The sequence below is a fragment of the Kryptolebias marmoratus genome, linkage group LG17 (assembly GCF_001649575.2).
Source record: "Kryptolebias marmoratus isolate JLee-2015 linkage group LG17, ASM164957v2, whole genome shotgun sequence".
Lineage (NCBI taxonomy): Eukaryota > Metazoa > Chordata > Actinopteri > Cyprinodontiformes > Rivulidae > Kryptolebias > Kryptolebias marmoratus.
Genome location: NC_051446.1, coordinates 21,153,688 through 21,173,176, shown reverse-complemented (window position 1 = coordinate 21,173,176; position 19,489 = coordinate 21,153,688). Strand labels below are relative to the sequence as shown.

At 37.4% G+C, this 19,489-nt stretch overlaps 1 protein-coding gene across 3 annotated transcripts in view; it reads left to right on the top strand.

The window, feature by feature from the left end:
- Positions 1–215: 215 nt before the first annotated feature.
- The window catches only part of LOC108246550 (melanopsin-A), a 28,525-nt gene continuing 9,251 nt past the window's right edge, over positions 216–19,489 (top strand). For 2 of the 3 annotated variants that reach the window (XM_025010801.2, XM_025010799.2), the window contains exons 1-9: positions 216–529; positions 5,316–5,452; positions 5,641–5,774; positions 9,952–10,155; positions 11,876–12,047; positions 12,268–12,429; positions 14,933–15,040; positions 16,739–16,910; positions 17,013–17,201. In XM_025010801.2, coding sequence (XP_024866569.1) covers positions 407–529; positions 5,316–5,452; positions 5,641–5,774; positions 9,952–10,155; positions 11,876–12,047; positions 12,268–12,429; positions 14,933–15,040; positions 16,739–16,910; positions 17,013–17,201 — 1,401 coding nt within the window. In that variant the 5' untranslated portion in view covers positions 216–406. The remainder of the gene's footprint in view (positions 530–5,315; positions 5,453–5,640; positions 5,775–9,951; positions 10,156–11,875; positions 12,048–12,267; positions 12,430–14,932; positions 15,041–16,738; positions 16,911–17,012; positions 17,202–19,489) is intronic. The other variant, XM_017434168.3, reaches the window with a different exon arrangement.

Here is a 19,489-nt window from a genome sequence, read left to right as displayed (position 1 = left end):
GATGTATAACTTTTGTTTTTTACCGGTTCTTGGATGAAAATGTGATGATTTTGAAGCTTTTACGCGTCTGGCAAAGAGGAAATTAGGAGAAAGGAAGGTGGGACAAATATGAGAACAGAACCATCTACACAGTTTTATTTAATCAAAATGGGGGGGGGGAATGATTTAAGAACGGCATTTCTATCTTTGTGCACACGGAGACCTACTGACAGTGTGAGGCAGAGATTGGATGAGAAGCGGGGAGAGAGAGACTCGGAGTCTTTGCCGCCGCGCCACAGATGTTGTTCCACAGTCTCAGTGAGGAGGAGCGGTGTGGCGATGACTGGGCTCCTGCACCGCCTCATATAGGCTCACAACCTCCCATGTGAACTTCTCTCCCACGCACACGTCTCCAGCCACCGCATAGATGGATTCTAGGCTCCACAACGGACCGGTAATTCCCACACCGGACCCGACCGCTCGAGCGCCCTGGAATATCAGCTCCATCCACCCGCAAAGGCTCATGGAGGTGTCTCCTGTAGCTCCAGCTGTAAGTGCTGACTCCAAGAGTTCTGCTTTATTTGCGTTGGCGTGACTGGAGAGCTTTTGCGCACTCCAGATGAGCAGCAAACATCTGATCCAGCTCGCCACAGCTGGAAAATCGGACAAACTGAGTCTAATTTTTCTGTCAGAACAATCATTCAATTTAGGAATTATCTAATGAGGTAAATTAGCGAGATGTTAATCACCATGTGAGGTGGTCCTTCCTTGCGCGTTTCTGTTCATTCATCATCAGACCTGAAGGCAGGAGTGCTGGTTCCTCATTTATTGGATGAGGGTTTGGAAACCCGAGGTGTGTGGTGAAGGAGTGGATTTGCTTTTGTTCATTGCAAATATAGACTATATCTTTTCTAGGGAGGCTATTTCATAAAGTTGTATGGATTTGTGATAAAACTGATATTTTCTATACTCCAAGATCCCAGTGAACTCAGTATGTGTCAGGAATTTAATATAGGTTTATCAAAAACACACTAGGATTCATGTATTGGCCAAGTCTGAGTCCTAATTTTAGTTAATCAGTTTGCAGCTTCACTGTTTTTCTGCCACAAATGAGTTGGAATGTTTGCCAATTTTAAGTTTTAATCACACTGACCGCTCCAAGTTTCAGTTTTTGAGATATTTTCTGTCTGAGAGTGGGATCAGTTATGCCACAGCCTTTAGGGAAATCTTCCAGCGTATTCATCTCTGAGCTGCAGCTCATATAGAATACCAAACATGAAAAGAAAATAATCATATATTTGCTGTGCAGGAGCCCAGACTGACATCAGATAAGAGTGATCTGAGACAGATGTAATTGTTGGAAAGATTTACAGGCTGCCGTCACGATAGCTGCTGCAGAGACAGATGGGATCTTCCTCTCTGAAATATTTGGGTTTTTGATGAAAAACTTTCTGTTTTAGATTCCTTTTCTTATCCTCCTTATAGCAAAGATTGCTTGCTGTCTCAGACTAATAGAATATAGATTAAATTCTAAGTCTTGACACAAACAGCTCTAGTTTGAGAGCGATGCGATTCTTTGATTTTATACCGTGACTGTATGTCAGTATGTGATCCTTTCTGATTATTTTTAATGCCCTCTTTTGTTAAAAAGACAGATCACTTTTGAAGGTGGTGAAAACCTTTTTCTAACATAAAGATGGTCTAATTGAGCACAATGTGTGGCTGATTCTGTGGACATCAAGTGTGCAGCTTATGAAATATTCATCTGTATCAATAAGTCTCTGAACAAATGATGACAATGGAGAAGAAAAGGCAGAATAATGTGCATCCTATAAGTGAGAAACATGGGGAGAGAAAAAATGTTATCTGGAACGTCACCTCAGTTTATCACTGTCAGCATTTAAATTTTTAAATGATAAAAGATTTGACAGCTGCTGCAGCTGTTCCAGGTGCAAAACAAAGATTTGGTCCACTTCCTGCAGCGCCTGAAAGCACAAACATCTTCACATGAGCAAATGGGTCTCAGAGGAGGTTTACAAACTGTGATCACTTCGTTAAGACTCAGCTATATGACCAAAGAAATGAGACACATTTATGATGTTACATTAAATATTATTTTTTTGCATTTATTTGCATATATACATATATGTCCTTTAATGTAGGATGTGCTCACATGAGTCTGTCCTCCACATAAGAAAAATAAACTCAAACTATCACATTAAGGGACCTCCGGTGGTTATAATAGGAAGTGCAGGAAAAAAAACAGTGGTGTGGTCTTTAATTAAGACCCTAAACCTCTGATAATAAGAGCTGGTAAAAGGATTTGTGGTGCATAAATCCAACCAAACAATAAATGAAAGCATGAAGGTTGGAAATTATAAGACACAGTGTCCTAAATAAATATTGAGCGTAAAGAACGCAGGTGAACAGTTCAAAAAACATGCTTAAATTGAGGTTTTTCCTGCATTGTTAAAAATATTTTTACAATTTCCTTACTTAACAAACTTTTTGTTGAATGTTTTGTGAACAACTGTTGTTTTAATGTTGCTGCAGACCCAAATCACATCTTAGTATAGCTGCTTGGATTCTTGTTGCAGTATTGTTCAAGTTTTTTTTAAATTTAGTTTTATTTTAAACCCTACCCCCTTTTCATAAGTCCTTCAAAATTTTAAACAAGGTCAAGCAAAGTATATACAGCATACGTTGAAGAATTAAATGAGACTATTTAAAGCAGCTGTGATGATTCGCAAATGTGGGAAGAACAGAAAGTAAAACTAGTGAAACGAACCAGGAAACAAGGTGAGGAAACGCCACAAGAATATAGAAAATAAAAGCAATAGAAAGACGACGAACTCAACAAAACCACTCAATCATAAATTCAAATTCTCAGACAAAAAGGCAAAAATAAAAACACCACAACTGAAAATGACAAACATACACTTTGTGATAAAAAGTTTTCCTTTTCGTCGCGACGTGTGGCACATTTAGTGAGTAGATGAAGCTCCTCGTTTGCTCAGTCAATGAGTGATGAGTCTGTCTGAGACTTAATGAGGCTAAATTATTTCCAGAACTAGTTTTTAAATGAACCGTTTGAATTCCGTGTAATTGTGCTATTTTTTATTTCAAGGAAAATTAAATCAGTCTGATTCAGAATAATGAGGAGTCAGTTTATATTCATAATTGTTGTCTATGTTTACTTAAATTCACTGACTTCTCTTTTGTTCTTCACACAGATTTTCACACTTGATTCCTTATTTCCACTGTCTGTCTCATTCCATTTGTTTGTCATTATTTTATATCACCACGTGTCAGACAGTTCTTGGCTAATGATGATACTACCCATCGTTTTACTTAAAAACACAGAAACCTTCCCCGAGCACCTCACTGAACTCCTTCCACCTCGTCTGCTGCTGTGATCGGCATTAATCTGGTTCTGAGTCGTTGAAGCCCGGAGACGGGCGACATGAAAGGAAACAAAGAAGGGAGGGGAAAACTGATCAAGAGATTTTAGAGAGGAAGGTCTGAGAATCAGCCGTGGAGATAAAGAGATCAGACAGGCCAAGAGGCAAAGCTGTGAGAAGGAGAAACAGGACTGAGGGAGACTTTAAGCCTGAAGGGAAGGAAAAAAGAAGTGTGATCAACCATAAGGCTGATGATGACATCAGACTTGATCATAATGTGTCTACATAACACACACACACACACAATCTCAAACTTGTCCCATCTTTCAGTGACCTTAACGCTCAATTTCTTGCATAATCTTCTTTTTCCACCGTAAAAATGTCCCCATTTCAGCAGGATGAGGTTGAAACTCTAAACAGCAGTGGAACTGCTGAAACAAATGTTTGACAAATATACAAAAATATACCAAATACACAGAAATATACACACCAGGAACCAGAATTACCATGAAGGATGTGGTGGTGTTAAACACAGCGGGAACTGATGAAGCAGCTCCGCAGAGTAAGTCTTGGTGATGTGTGTCAGTGTGTCTGGGTGTGTGTGGGTGTGTGAACATCTGCTTTAAACATAAAAACTTTCTGAGAAACAAAAGGAAAGCCTTGATGCAGAGTTTCGTAGAATCTGACATGAACTCTGATGTGGAAATGTGTCTCGGGAGGGAAAAAAATGTTGTCGTCACGTGAGAACCGTTTGACAAAAAAATCTGCTTTTGAAAAAAATAAACAGTTTTCTATGAATGTTATACATGGGAAATTTCTATTTTGTTTTATTCTTCTTTTTAAATCACTAAAATATATTTAAAATTAACTTATTTTGTAAACTGCTGATTGAATGCCTAAAACTGGACGCACCGATCTGTCCTTTATCTCGTTACTTTGGTGTTCTCATTTGCACTTCTATAATTCAGATCAGCTGTTTTCTAAAGTAGTTTTTCCCAAACTTTTTCTCTTGTGACCCACAAAATAACTGAGGTTATTGGTGATTCTTGCAGATTATTACTATGACTATAGCTGATTGAAGTATATACTAATAAGCCAATAAACAGCCTTGATGGCAGGGCGCCAAGAAAGGATGGGATTTGCCCTGAGATGCTGAAGGCTCTGGATATTATGGGCATGTTGGTGTCTTAAGGCCATGATGACCTTCAGCGTGCACTGGGACAGTCCACAGCCAAGTGTGAAATGGCTTTTCTATTGGACAAAGGTGGAATATTCCCTCTAGGTCTGGGGTGGGTCTCTGCCTCAAGGTGAGGAGCTCAAAAATCTGGGAGTCTTGCTGACAAGTAAATGGTAGGTTGGAGCTGAAGATGGGTTGACAACTCAGTGCCTCATTTGTTGTAATGAGGGCAAAGCTGAGCTGAAGGGCAACCCTCATCTATGGTCACAAGGAATGGATCATGACAGAGATCCCAGACACAAGCGGCTAAAATGTGCTTTTTTATACGGTGGCCAGGCTCAGTCTCCATCCAAGGGGAGCTCAGAGTGGAATGGTTGCTCATCCATTATATCCTCTCTGGAACACCTTGGGATCCTCCAGAAGAAGCTGGAGAGAGGGATGTCTGGGTTCCCCTCCTGGATCTGTTGCTTCTGTGACCCGACCACGGATAATTGGAAGTAAATGGATGGATGTCAAAAAGCATACTAATAGCAGTCATTTTTATGCTTAAATTCAATCCTGGAGCTCATTTTGAAAATGTTCTTACTTGTTTTTAACTCTGAGTGAAATTATTTAATTTTCAGTTTTCTAACTGTGCCCATTTTGTTTTTTCAAAACAAACAATGAATCCACAGTTTTCTGCGACTACATTTAGGACCCGACATTATTAAAATTTTGCCCTAAAAAGCCTATTTCTTTTTCTGCTTCTCTGCATGCAGGGTGCCATAGTCCCTGCCCATCCTTTTCCTACAGTAAACGTCCCGGACCACGCTCACTACATCATCGGTGTTGTCATCCTCGCTGTAGGCATCACAGGCATGCTGGGAAACTTCCTGGTCATATATGCTTTCTGCAGGTATTTCATTCTCCTTTTGAGACTTGATGCATTAAATAAACTTCCTTTATGGATCACTGTTTCTCTATAGTTGTCTGTCACAGTTCATCATATATTAAAATGTGATGACTGACTTGCTCTTGGTCTAATTCTAAAATATTTTAAAAAGATGTTAACAGCTGTGTGTGTGTGTGTGTGTGTGTGTGCAGGAGTCGGGGCCTTCGGACGCCATCGAACATCTTCATCATTAATCTGGCGGTGACAGACTTCCTCATGTGTCTCACTCAGACGCCAATCTTCTTCATCACCAGCATGCACAAACAGTGGATATTTGGAAAGAAAGGTAACATTTCTACCCTTCTTACAGAAAACATTATGATTTATAAGAACCTAATCTGCCAACCTAAATAAAAAGACTTACTATACATAATAGAGTTTAATTTGTGCACACACATTTTGAATTAAAGACCACCTTTATTGTTAAGCTTACCCTTTTCAGTGTGACCTAGAAAAAAAGCACCATAGCCAAAGTTTTTATTGATTGTAAAGAACAAAACTCTTAAGCTTTTTAGCTTTTGACACCCTGCCTCCAAATTTACTCCTGTATTGCAACACATGAAGGTGTTTGACACAGGAAAAATGCAGCCGATTTAGGTAAAAAAAGATTAAGAAGTATTGAGTGAGACTTTGTTTTGACCTTGATAACAGGTCATAGTCAAGTCTTTTTTTTCACAGATTCAAATTTCCATATTTTAATGGGGTTTTTTTAATAATGGTGAGGCTTTTAAGGTTGTTATATTTGGAGCTGCTGCTTTTCCAGTCAGTTTATTGAACACTTTATTGTATCAGGATTTTTTTTTTCTGAAAAGAACTATTATGGTAACGTTTTCTTTCAACCTTTTTTTTTTTAATTCAAATCAGCCCCTTTTAAAATACTTATTAATGGCAGTCAAAGGCAATTAGAACACTGCATTAAGCAAATATAACCTGTTTCCGTACAGAAATCTCCATCCTATACTCCTGTGCTGCTTAAATAAAATCATCCAAATGCAGCTTTGTGTGACTAAAAGGTTGGATGGAAACCAGAAACGTTTGATTAAATACAAATCGTTGAGGACACCTTGTACATTTTATGCCAAGCACAGCAGGACTGTATAAAACATTTCTGGAAACACAACATTTCATACAGCAGAATGGCTTTTTTTACACGCAGCTTTTCACAAACATGTTTGTTCTGTGTTTTTTTGTTGTTGTTTTGTTTTGCTGTCTTTTTACAAATGCCTAAATTTACTGTGTGTTTGCTTTTTGTACATCATTCCCAGCGTTGTCTCAGCCTGCAGAAAACGTGATGTATTGCATTCGAGTTGGATTCTCAGTACAGTGCAGGCATTCTTTCTACACTTTTACAAATTCTTTTGGCTTTCAGCTCCTGTTTATCATTAGTCAAAGACGATGTTCAGGGATTGATTCACCGAGCCAATGTCACCCAGAGACTTCGAATCATTTATATCTAGAATTCAACTCGAAGGATGGGGACGAGTTTTGAGGGCTGATAATCAGGATCAAGGTTTGTCTGAAAATCGCCTTAGAAACACATATTTTATTATTTTATTTGGGCTTGTTCTTTGTTTTCGTTTGCTTGTTTTAGTATTCATCTCATCCTTTAGACCAGGGGTGTCAAACTCCAGGCCTCAAGGGGTCGCTGTCCTGGAAGCTTTCGTTTTTTCTGCTCCAACACACCTGATTCAAACAGTTTACCTCCTCATCAAATCATCAAGTTCTCCAGCAGCACGTCCACAAGTCATCCATTTAAACCAGATGTTTTAAAGCAAGAACATATCTAAAACATGCAGGAGAGCAGCCCCCGAGGAACGGGGTTTGACACATGATATTCTAGACAACTTTATTAAAAATATGTTCTTATGTAACTTCGGTTGTTTCGATTTAGCTCCTGGTTTGCTTTCGGTTATTATTTTTTTTATTTCTAAACTGGGGTGTGTTATTTCTACACCTGCAAGTTGTTAGTCTTGATTAAATTTGTTTTAAACCAGTATTTCACTGGGCTGCGACTGTTGGAGACAACAGGGTTCTCCATTTCCTCGCATGAATCGCAGGGCCTTGTTCTTGTGTCACTGGCATTTCGAGCGTGTTTGAAAAGTTTGTGTTGTGAAACGTTTTGAATAGACACAGAGCGTCTGAAACCTTTCTCCTCAGTTTAGTTCCATGCGTCAAAAAGTGGCAGAAATGTGAGACAACTTTGGGAGGTTTTGGAGTCCTACAAAATTAAATTTGATTCATTGGAGACAAAAAAGAGAATAAATTGTGATGAAATTGAGGCATAATTTAGACTCAATTTTGTGCAAAGTTATTTGCCGTGTCATATGTGCCTTCAGCACCAATTGAGTGTTGTTCCAACTGAAAATGTCTTTATTTTCTTGCAATTTTTCATCTTCAACTACTTCACAGCCCGTTGAGATACAGGCTTTAAATTCTGTCTGCACTACTTCAGATATTTTCAGAAACAGATGTTCTGTCATGTTTGTGATTTTAAAATGCTTTCCGAATTGGAGATCTTTAAAAACTTTGGTTTTGGTTTAGATTTAGTATACAAAGATTTTCAGTAAAGACGTAGCAGCCTATTACTTTGTGTCCTTGAAACCACATCAACAAAAGAGACAATTTTACCAGTTTTTTTTTTTTTTTATCTTGCTCATCTCATCCTGATCCTGTTGTCATCAAACTTTGATTATGTGCTGAAATGGTTAATAACAAAGAGGAAAGTGAAAAGGGAATCGAAGTAGAAACATTTTTTTGAGAGAATTGTTATCCAAGCTAAGAATGTTCTCTCTGTGTGTTTTGAAATCCCGTTGATGTGGAAGTTCTCTCCAGGTACTGGTGCTGTTTGAGTATTTCGATATCTTGAAAGAGTCACACGGACAGAAACTGTTTCACAAATGAAGAAAAAAAAATTGTTTAAAAAAATATCCAGAGTAGTGCTGATAGGGCCTTAGTTCCATCATTTCTTTTTCCCCGTCATGATTGAGATGTTTAACATAAACTATAGAACTTTTTCCTGCAGAAGAAAACCTCCGAGGACTTAAGGTTATTTTCTAGAACATCTGTTGTTGGTTTAAAGCTTGCATGAATTAGGCTTCAGATGTCAAACGGACATGCAAATGCTGTGATATTTAATTTCATGAGAATTATCTGCTTGAACCTTTCACAAAAATACACTTGCATTTTTATCTTATGCAAGGACGAGACGTTTCGGCTGTGTTTATATGATGAGTGTGACAGTTTTAATGCTGACCGTACACTCAGGGCTCGCGGACAGAGCAGCTGATGAAGTGATGACTGAATGTTTGTTTTGTTGCTGAAGCTGTGTGTCTGAGTGTGAATGAACCAAAGTGTGGATGAGAATTCTTGTTACATGGATATATTTAGAAAAACAGAACTGTACAATATAAAACTAGAACGATTCTCCTGACAACGCCTCAGCTCTGAACCATTTCTAAGTCTCATATGGGCAGACTCCAGTCTATGCGTTCAAACTGTCAGGTTTTATTCATAACTTAGAAAAACACGCTTACAGGTTGATGCCCGAGGGGTTAAATAAAAGGCAACGGCTTTTTAAAAACGATTGATCTCTCATCCAGAAGTCTTTAGTTTTAACAGTTTGATTTCTGAGTTTTAGGCTCACGCGGGGTTCAGTGATGAAATAAAAGTCAAATCTAACATAATGAAAGACACAAGTGGGTTATTTTACCAGAAAAATGTGTCTTAGCAATAAAACCGGTTTGATTAATGCTGTTTGGGTTTTACAAAAAGACTTAAAATGTGAAAAGTTGTTTTTGTTACCCAGGTTGTCAAGCAATTAGAGAAAAACATTTAGCTCAAATAGAACAATTGCAGTCCAACTAGAGAAATTGAATTTCCTGTAAAAACAGAGTAAATGCTGAAGTTTTTGCTGAAATTTGCTGAAGAAAATGAAACTTAGTTGTTAAAGATAAAAGAAGCAGAACCCTAGCTAAAAGCTAAAAGTAGCAAAGGACTAACTAGGAGCTGAAATAGCAAAAGGTGACTGAAAGCCTTGTGAGGAAAATGTATGAGGTGTTGGTAGGGAGGGCCCAAATGCATGCAAGGAAAAACATCCCTCGCCATGGAAGAATAAACAGTTAAAACTGAAATAAGAATCTGTCAAGAAATAACTGAAAATGTGGGCCAGGATGTACAAAGTTAAGGAGGAAATGAGTAACCGAAGGTAAATTGGTGTGCCAGGATCAGAAAGCAGAACCAGCTAATATAAATAAAACATGTAATAAAATGTGCATTGATACAAAAAATAAGAGTTAAAATCATAAATGCTAAACAAAGTTCACAAAATCTATCAGAAAAACCATGAAACAGAAAATCAAATGAGAACTAAAACACAACAGAACTCTTAAATGATGACATCCATGTATATTTATCCCAAAGTTGGTTATTAAGCTGTACTCTCTGTCTTTCTCCGTCCTCCTCAGGTTGTGAACTGTACGCCTTCTGTGGAGCCCTGTTTGGTATCTGCAGCATGATGACGCTGATGGTGATCGCAGTGGACCGATATGTGGTCATCACCAGGCCTCTGGCCTCTCTCGGGGCGATGTCTCACAGAAAAGCTCTCAGCTTTGTGGCTGTAGCCTGGTTGTACTCCATAGGTTGGAGCCTCCCGCCCTTCTTTGGCTGGAGTGAGTAGAACTTATGCAGGGCATGTCTGAAGTATTGTTTGATAACTGTCTGAACACCTTGTCCAACATCTGGATTCACGATAAAACATTAACTAAAGAAAAATTCCTCTCAGTTCTGCTGATTGGAAATGCTAAACAGCAGCAAGGATTCAGTTATCAGCTAAGATTTTGAAAAGGGCTCAGGATGAAGTCTGAGTTTGGTATAAAATGCTGTAAATAATGATGTACAGAAATTTAAATGTCATTTGATTCAACCAACCTCTAAGAAAAGCCATAAGGATTACATAAATAACACTATTTATTATTAACATAATTAAAATTCTTCTTCTATTAAGGGAAAAGCCAAGAGGGAAGTCTAATTGTTTAACTATTTGAAAGCAGCATCACATAAAACTACAACTATGTAAGCACTCTTTTTTTAACTAGCTTAAAATAAAATGTATAGTGTTTTAATAATTAACTTCATACATTCCCAGTTTCCAACAGGGATTTTTATTTCTATACGCTTTTCCCAAAAATGTGGCAATATAATTTACCATCAAAATGAACTGCAAGATGGCTGCTTTGCATCAAATTATGCATTTTTTTTTTGCTAACAGACTGTGTCACTGTTTGTGTCAGTTTTCTGGAGTAGAAGTTCAGATGGTAATTTTAATTTGCTGCATCTGTGTCTAAAAATGATAAAGCATTAATTAAGTTACCAAAATTGAAATGCAAGATTGAATTTGTGCTCGGAAAATGCTCTCATTAATCTTGCTGTGTAATAAAATCAAAGGAAGCAAAAACAGCTATGAGGAAGAAACACTTCTTATTATTGCTTTATTATCTGCCTTCTGTCCTCACAGTCTTATTTAATTAATGTGCATAAAAATGCTCAAAAAAGTCAAATAAGTGAAAATAAAAATGCAGCAATTTAATTTGTGAGGTAAAGTCATAAGAACTGAGTTTTATTTGTCTCTGTTAAAGTTTTAAAAATTGATAGCAACAAATACGTTAAACAAAAATATGCAGATAGTTAGATTTTTATTTCTTTTGAGGGTGAAATAAACTTTGACTGTGAAGGAGATTAAATGCTGGTAATGATTTGAGTGTGGTTTGTGATAAAACAAGCACCTTCATAATAATTTGAGACCTGAAAAGGGTAATATATACTCTAAGAGTATTCCATTCTTATCTTTGCAATACGCTTTAACGAGTGCAAATTCTTACTTAACCTTTTCATGCATAGTGGTCACTGCAGTTATTTAAAAGCTATTTTCTTCTATATGTATAGGGTTTTATATTATAACTGTGCATAGACCACTAAAGTGGGCATTAATGGATAATGCAATATACTGGCTTTCCACTGCAACAAATTTTCTCAAACCCAAGATGGATTTAAGAAAATAAGTCTTTTTTTTCACCCTTTTTATGCCACAAGAGAAAGGAAAACACTACAGGAACAAATCCTGGCTGAAGTTATCATAAGTTGTGCATGAAAGGGTTAAGTATGCTTGCATACTATATTGTGAACTAGGTGCAAAATGTTTACAGAATCTAGTTTTACTGCATTTACTTGAAGTGACTTAATTCATTAAATGAAGCAGAAAGTATCAGAACTGTTCCGTTTTTTACATGAAGCTGAATGAAGTGTTGCAAAATTTAATGTGTTTATTAGGTTTATTAGGTTCAGAGTTATTTCCATGATGGCGTTCAGTACTGAGTGTATGTTCTCCTGAAGGTGCCTACGTCCCTGAGGGCCTGATGACGTCCTGTTCTTGGGACTACATGACGTTCAGCCCTTCAGTTCGCTCCTACACCATGCTGCTCTTCACCTTTGTTTTCTTCATTCCTCTGTCTGTCATCATCTTCTGCTACTGCTGCATCTTCAGAGCCATCCGACACACAACGCGGTTGGTACCTGCACACACACGTTGTGTTCAGAGGTGCTCTCATTTATGCACTGGTGCGTCCGAGCGATTAACCAGGTCTTCTGATGAGTGCCACTCATGTTGGGCTCAACCTGAACACCAATATTACTTAACAGAGAAACAACGCAGGGTTTGAAGAACACGTAATGCTGATATTAAGGCAAAATTCTGCATTGTATTGTAAACAATATGTGCTTGACAGAGCAATAGCAAAGATCAACTGCGGAGGGACCAAAGACTCTGTAAAGAAGTTCCGTAAAATGAGGAGCGAATGGAAGATGGCTAAAATCGCCTTAATCGTCATCCTGCTGTTTGTCATCTCGTGGGCTCCGTACTCCTGCACGGCCCTCACTGCATTTGCAGGGTAAGTGGACAAGTGTATGTCGCTTTGCTGTCTAAGATTCTGCAGGAGGAATGAAAACTTGGGATATTTTCGGGGATTTTCTTTATTGGAAAACAGTTTTGAGATTAAAGCTGCTTCAGGGAAAGATCACTTATCTATCATCCTGTTTTATGTTGAATGTTGTTGCAGACGATAATCTCAGTAAGTCAACAAATATATATATATATATATATTTTTTTTTAAACTAATATATTGGATTATGCAGAATATTTGTAGCAGCTCCAAGGTTCTGGAGATTTATATTTATATTTATGTTTATGTTTCGAGCATTAACCTAATCCTCTTTCATCTCAAAAACAGTTGGCAGAGATTTTATGAAGCCTTTAGCAACCTTGAGTACCCAAAAAATATAATTTCTTCTGTTTTCTCTCTTATTATAAATACTCTTTTTTTTTTTTTTAGTTTTTTTATTTCCATAATCTCCACTTTACTTTAAACTCCCGTTTTTACCGGTCTAAAATCTTACAGGCTGATAAATGGACATGTTTGTCCTTTTAAATAAAGAGGACAAATGCTGTATTCAACTATTTTTAGGGAAAAAAATATAAGTAAATAAGTTTGAGTGGAAAAAGGATAAGAGTCTCCAGCATTATCAGGTAATGTGATGTTTAAGTACGGAGATGTGAACTAACAGAGACTGCTGCCTCAACTAAAAGACTAATGTTAACCCTCTCAGGCTCAAATTAAGTTTTAGTAACAGGAAAAATCAGATATGTTGTTGCAACGCCTGCCTTGAGAGGGTTAATGTTTTGTAGTTTGCTTGAAAATTGCATTGCTGCTTTTCAGGACAAAAGTTGTTTTCAGCTTTTGAGACGGGACAACATTATTTGTAGAAAAAAAAAACATTCCTTTCCAGCGTGCCAGCCTTTTTCCATCTGTGACAACTGTAATATGGTTTAAGCCTGCTTTGCTGCACCTTGGTTTGTCATTATTTATGGAAGAATGAGCTTTAAACGAACATTTCTAACATTTGGAGGGGAGAAAAAGTGGGTCAAGACAACTTACCCAGCACACAAGTTGTTCTACTATAAACTGAAGAAGAATAAAGGATCAACAGAAATGTTGTGGGACAACCTGAAGGGAAAAGTTCATGTGATCAAACCCAGCAACGCCCCAGAGTTCAAGATGTTCTGTACAAGGAAATGGGTTCAAATTCCTGGAGATTGTTCAACATTTCACTGTTACGGCCTCCCAAAGGGCTTCACACCAGATACTAAAAGCAAACGCTTGTAGACTTTTTCCTTCTCCTAAATAAGATGGATTGGATTTCTAAGCAATAATATATATAATAAAAAATAAATCAAATGATATTAGGCTTAACGTTTACACCAAGAAACCATTTTAAAAAGGTTAAAAACATGCAAGAATTTCAGGACCATTTGCATGTAAGAAATTGCGAATCCCAGCAAGAAAATCAGAAAGTTATCATCTGACTTTACTGACTTTTGAGTTTCATTTTGTTTTGATTTTTGTCTCTATTTCACCTTATTTACTTTCACTGCTCTCAGATAAGTGGTGCAGATATTTTCAGAGGCAAAACAACCGTAAAACTCTGACTAGAACACCAGAAACAGGACAGATAAATAATCTGCAAACATAGTGGAGCTTCTTGTTGCTCAGACAAAGATGTTCCTTTTAATTTGCAGAAAGAGTAAAAATTAAACTTACATTCCCAGTTGTTCACATGAACAGTCAAAGATTAACTTGCCTTTTTGTTAAATAACTAATAAATGAGTTAACAAGCTTTTATTAAAAGTAAAAATCAAAGTATTGCACCAGGTAAAAGTTTGTTTTACCTGTATTTTATTAAGTTGTCAGTGCTTAAAAAACAATCAGGGTTTTTGTTACTTTGAGAAATTCAACAATCTTGTTGTGAATTTGAACAAAACTTCACAGCCTTGTTGGTTAATTAATAAAATGATTTACCAATAATTTCATTCACATCTGTCAGAATTTGTCCCTGAGGTATCATAACAAACCAAATTTGACTAATAATTTGCCATGTTTTAGGTTAGTAGTTCCCAGTTTTTCCAGGATTTGACCCAAAAAATAAAAGTTGCAGAGACTCGTTACATTGACAGCTGGTGAAGAATATAAACATGTCTAATAAGCCATTTAACAGAAGGACTCATCAACCTTTATATTATTGTTTATCTATTTATGACCATGTTTTTTACCTTTATATGAAAGATGAAGATAAATATGCTACTAGCAGTTATTTTTAAAGGTGACTTGATTTATGTAGACCTTCTCAAGACCATTTACAGTGTTTCATGACCCACAGTGGATTTTTTTCTGCTCTTTAAACAAGAGCATGACTCCAACATTGCATTTAAGCTCATTTAAGTTCAGGTTTTCCATTAATGCGACACCAGTCTGTCCTGACAGATTATATCCACAGCGTCTCATTTCCTCCTCCCATTTTTCTTCCTGTCATCATGTGTCTTGTCTGGTTTTCTCTCAGGTATGCCGACTTGCTGACTCCCTACATGAATTCTGTTCCTGCTGTGATCGCCAAAGCCTCAGCTATCCACAACCCCATCATATATGCCATAACCCATCCAAAATACAGGTAGGATGTACGCACAAGTGGGGTGTTTCAGGGTAGAAGTGGACTCAACTCTTCTCTTTCATCCTCTTTTAAAATAAAACCACTAAATAATTCTTAGTTTAAATAACATTTAAATGACATCTAAAATGTCCATAGATATCTAAGCTCAAATTTGACCTAAAACTGAAAAGTTATAGATGTCTAAAACAGCATTTTAAGTCAAATTTATAAATCTGAATATGTCTTTTTGGTTTCTTCTTGTCAAGTCTAATGTTTTTACTTAAATAAAACTAAATCTTGGTTTTTTTTTATCTAATTACAGAATAGGCATAAAAAATATACCTTCATATTAACACTGTTGCCTATTTTTCAGCTTTGAACTAAGCAAAGTGACTTAGTTTTTCTGACACATTGTTATAACCACATTATTAGCAACTTTGTTCAATCAATGTTAAAAGTCAGGGTTGATGTTTTCTGGCATTTTAGTACAATTTAAGGAGTTTGGTTGTGTGATTTGCATATTTTCAGTTGTTTGGGTTACAAATTAGATCTTTACAGCTTAAAAGTTTGAGCTAAATGCAGCCAGAGTGCCTGTATTCAATATTCAATCTTTGACAGGAAAATAAATGGTCTATTGCGAAGCGGGAAGTGAAAAAAAGGTTGAGATTGTCCTCTTGAGCTGTTATTTGTGTTTTTTACATAGTTAAATTGTTTTTTGTGGTTTATTTCTAACAACTAAAATTGGTTGTTGTCACCCCATCTCAGCTCAAGTTAATTTTTAACAAAGCAGCACTCAATCAACCCAAAAACTCAGCATTGTTTGAGGCAGCTCTATAACATCAATTGTATTGTTAGATAGTTTGCACTCAATCTCAAATTTGTCAGAAGAAAAAAAGCCACCCAAACAGGAATAACTATGGTTAGACAGACAAAGTCAGTTTTATGAGACTAGTCCAACAGTTGCTGGGGAAGTGTGAAGGATAAATTTTCATAAAAATGCAATAAAAAAAGAGTCAGAAAGGCTTAGAGTTAATTGCAAAAAATAAGTGCACAACTGTAACCTTGATTTCAACACCACCATCTCGGGGTGCAGTACATCAGGTTTGGGGTTCTGCATGGTTCCAGTTTCTAATGTTATTTTGCTCTACAAAGTCATTTTGGGGAAAACAATATAGGGGAAAATATTACTTGATTATTAAGATGAATATTTATGAGACAGAAAAGAAGGTGGAAAAAACAAAAGATTTCTATTTTTTTGTTTGAAAAGTGTTTATGAAGGATGGACGTTATCCATCCATTTATCTTTTATTAAATGATACAGTTAGTGTTTTTTAAATTTAACAAATAGCTTTTTGAATGGTGCAGCCACAGGTTGTTTCTCCTTTTCTTTCATAGAAGGCAGTTCAGGGTCCCTTTTTCTGAAATATTTTTAAAAGCCCTTTTGTTTAGCAGCTAGAGCAGTCAGATGCTTGTGCATTATTTCACTGTTGATTCAGAGTTTGTGGTTTTTCTGTTTGTGATGAGATTTAGTTCAGGGCCTTTTTATTAACCCTCTCAAGGCAGGCGTTGCAACAACATATCTGATTTTCCTGTTACTAAAACTTAATTTGAGCCTGAGAGGGTTAAACCATTCCTCAAGTTTCTCTATTCAATCCTCGGTAGATCTAGTTGTGTTCTGATTTGACCATCTATTTAAATGTGTTTTCTTTTCTTTGTCAGATCAGCAATCAGCAGATACGTTCCATATCTTGGTATGCTGCTCTGCATCACCGGCAGAGACCGTTACAGCCGCAGCAGCCTCCAGTCCACGCGCCGATCAACACTGACCAGCCATTCGGAGTGCAAAGGCCCCGGCAAGCACCCCAACTCCTCCCAGTCCGAGAGCGAATCAGTGAGTGTTCTCCATACCTAATCTGGTATGTCTCTGCCCTACGCCTCCTTCGACAACAGCTTTCAATTAGGAGCTGCTGACGTTGGTTCTTTGTCGTCCTAGGCGCACTTCTCGGACACGGAGGACGACTGCTCGTCCCGGACTCCCGCCTGTCACTCTCCCGCCGACGTCAAACAGGTGCGCCGTGCCAGCCAGAGGTCAAAGGTGAGTGGTCACGGCAGAGGAGAGTTTGAAAGAACTGCTGCCCTCAACCCTACTGACCCAGCAGTTTGTCACCTTTCACAGCTCACTGTGAGTACAAAGGCCTGACCAGTGTCAACACACAGACACAATGTGCACATGTTTGTCAAACACAGATACTTTTATAAGTTGGATAGTTGTCGCACAAAGATGATGGGTCAGGCAGGGCTTGGTTCTTACTGTGCTTCTGTTTCGTCAAAGCTGTTCCAGATTCTGCTCAGCAGCGTTCAGAAAGTGAGGTCATGTTGTTCTGGAGCTCTGTTAAAATCAGTAGATTTTTATTGCTTCTGTATTTAAAATATGGATGAAAGTTCACGAGATCATGTTAGTTATCAGTTATGATTTATGACTGCAGCAGCAGGAGAGACGTGTCCTTGGGCGGGACACTGAGCCCCCCACTCCCCCTGGTATGCTTATCAGTGTCTGAGTGAGAACATAAAAAGTGCTGCATATAGAGCGTAAAATATTTAACTGAACGCACTAGATGTGTGAATGGGTGAATGTGAAATACTGTAAAGCATTGTGCAGAGGTCAAAAAGGCTTTATATAAGTGTGGACCATTTAAGGTGGAATCTCACCTGGCTGGGAATGTTGGTAACTTAAAAACTGCAGAAACAAATGTAAAAATAGATGATTTTCTGTTGGAGTTTCACTGACTTCGGAGTGTTAGCAAACAAGCGACCAGCGAGCCGTGCAGCTGCAATTTGCCCATAGCTTTTTATTTTGGATGCATGGCTTGCAGAACTGTGTTCTACGTAGTTTTGTCAGTCCAAACATTTGCAATAATGTGAATTTAGACACAAAATCACGTTCACATCAGACGTTCTCTGGAACAAAACTATTTCCGTGTTTCAACATGATCCAGAAATCCTCACTGCTGGTTCAAGCTTAACTCATAAGTACTTCACACAAACTAGAACATCCACTCAGTAGGTCTATTTCATTTTGTTTTTTGACCTGCTTTTCAATGTCTTATATAACAGCTGCGGAAGCCAGCAGCACGTTGCTCTAAACATTAGACACAAGGCTCATCCTCTTGGATGTATATGACTGACCGAAAGCTGTTAATACCAAAACAACTTGTGCAGGATTTATTTCTGCAAATCACATATTTAGTTCATTTACAGCAGGTTTGTTGAAAGAAAACTATCCTTCAGTCATTTGGGCCTTTCACTTTTTTTTAACTCAATTTCCACCATTTTGTTCAGGTTTTACTTACTCTGACCAGGAGAAACACGATTCTGTTTCACTGTATTTTCAACAGAGCTGGAATGACAATAAAATACACACAAACTTAATGTGACCCAGAACAAAGATGTTGAAAAAAACTCCAGTGGCAGAGAGGCAAAGGTAAATTTTAAACTTTGATTTTAACAAAAATAAAAGGCGCTGTCAAAGCAGGAAGTCCATGAACATAAATCCAAAACATGAGGCAGAGCGTGATTTTACAAAACTGATCTTGACATAAAGGGAGCATGCTGTAATTAAAGACGAAGAACAGAGGGAACACAGGGTGCTACGTATACTTAACGAGATGATGTCTGAGGAAATGCCCGATTGGAAAGAGGTGTCTGCAGAAAGCAAGACTGACACGTGAAGGGTCGACTCAATGAAACAACACAGCAGGTGAAGATGTACGAAACAAAATGTGAAAATCAAACAAGGAAATGCCAAAACAAACACCCATAAATACTGTTCAAAAGAAACTCTAATAAGTTTCCCACAGACTGTAAAAGCTGTGGCTTCATGGAAGTATGGTCTGTGCAACTGAATCTCAATGCTTCAACAACACAATTTTGGTGAATTCAAGCTTAGACTTAAAGCTCCAGACTTCTCATAAAATACACCAAGATGCTTTTTAGTGCCACAAGTACTCAGATCCTTACATTTACACCCATTTTGCAGAAACACATTAAGTTCATTTGTAACACTTTTCTTGTGCAGCAACAACAAATGAACACAGCTCTATTTGAACAGCAGCATCGTCTTCCTCTCTTTTTAATAGAGTCACGTCTGTTCTCAATCACTAAATATCTGGGAGTTGATTGATTCAGAACATAAGCCTTTTTTGTTTCTTCTTTTTTTATTATCAGATAGAAGGGCGCTATTATTGCCCAGGCCACATCAGCTCCTTTATTTTTATTCAGCGAGTACCTTGATGGCAAGTCAAAAACTACATTTGTCTACATTACAGGTGCTGGTCATAAAATTAGAATATCATGAAAAAGTAGATTGATTTCAGTAATTCCATTTAAAAAGTGAAACTTGTATATTATATTCATACATTACATACAAACTCATATATTTCAAATGTTTATTTCGTTTAATTTTGATGATTA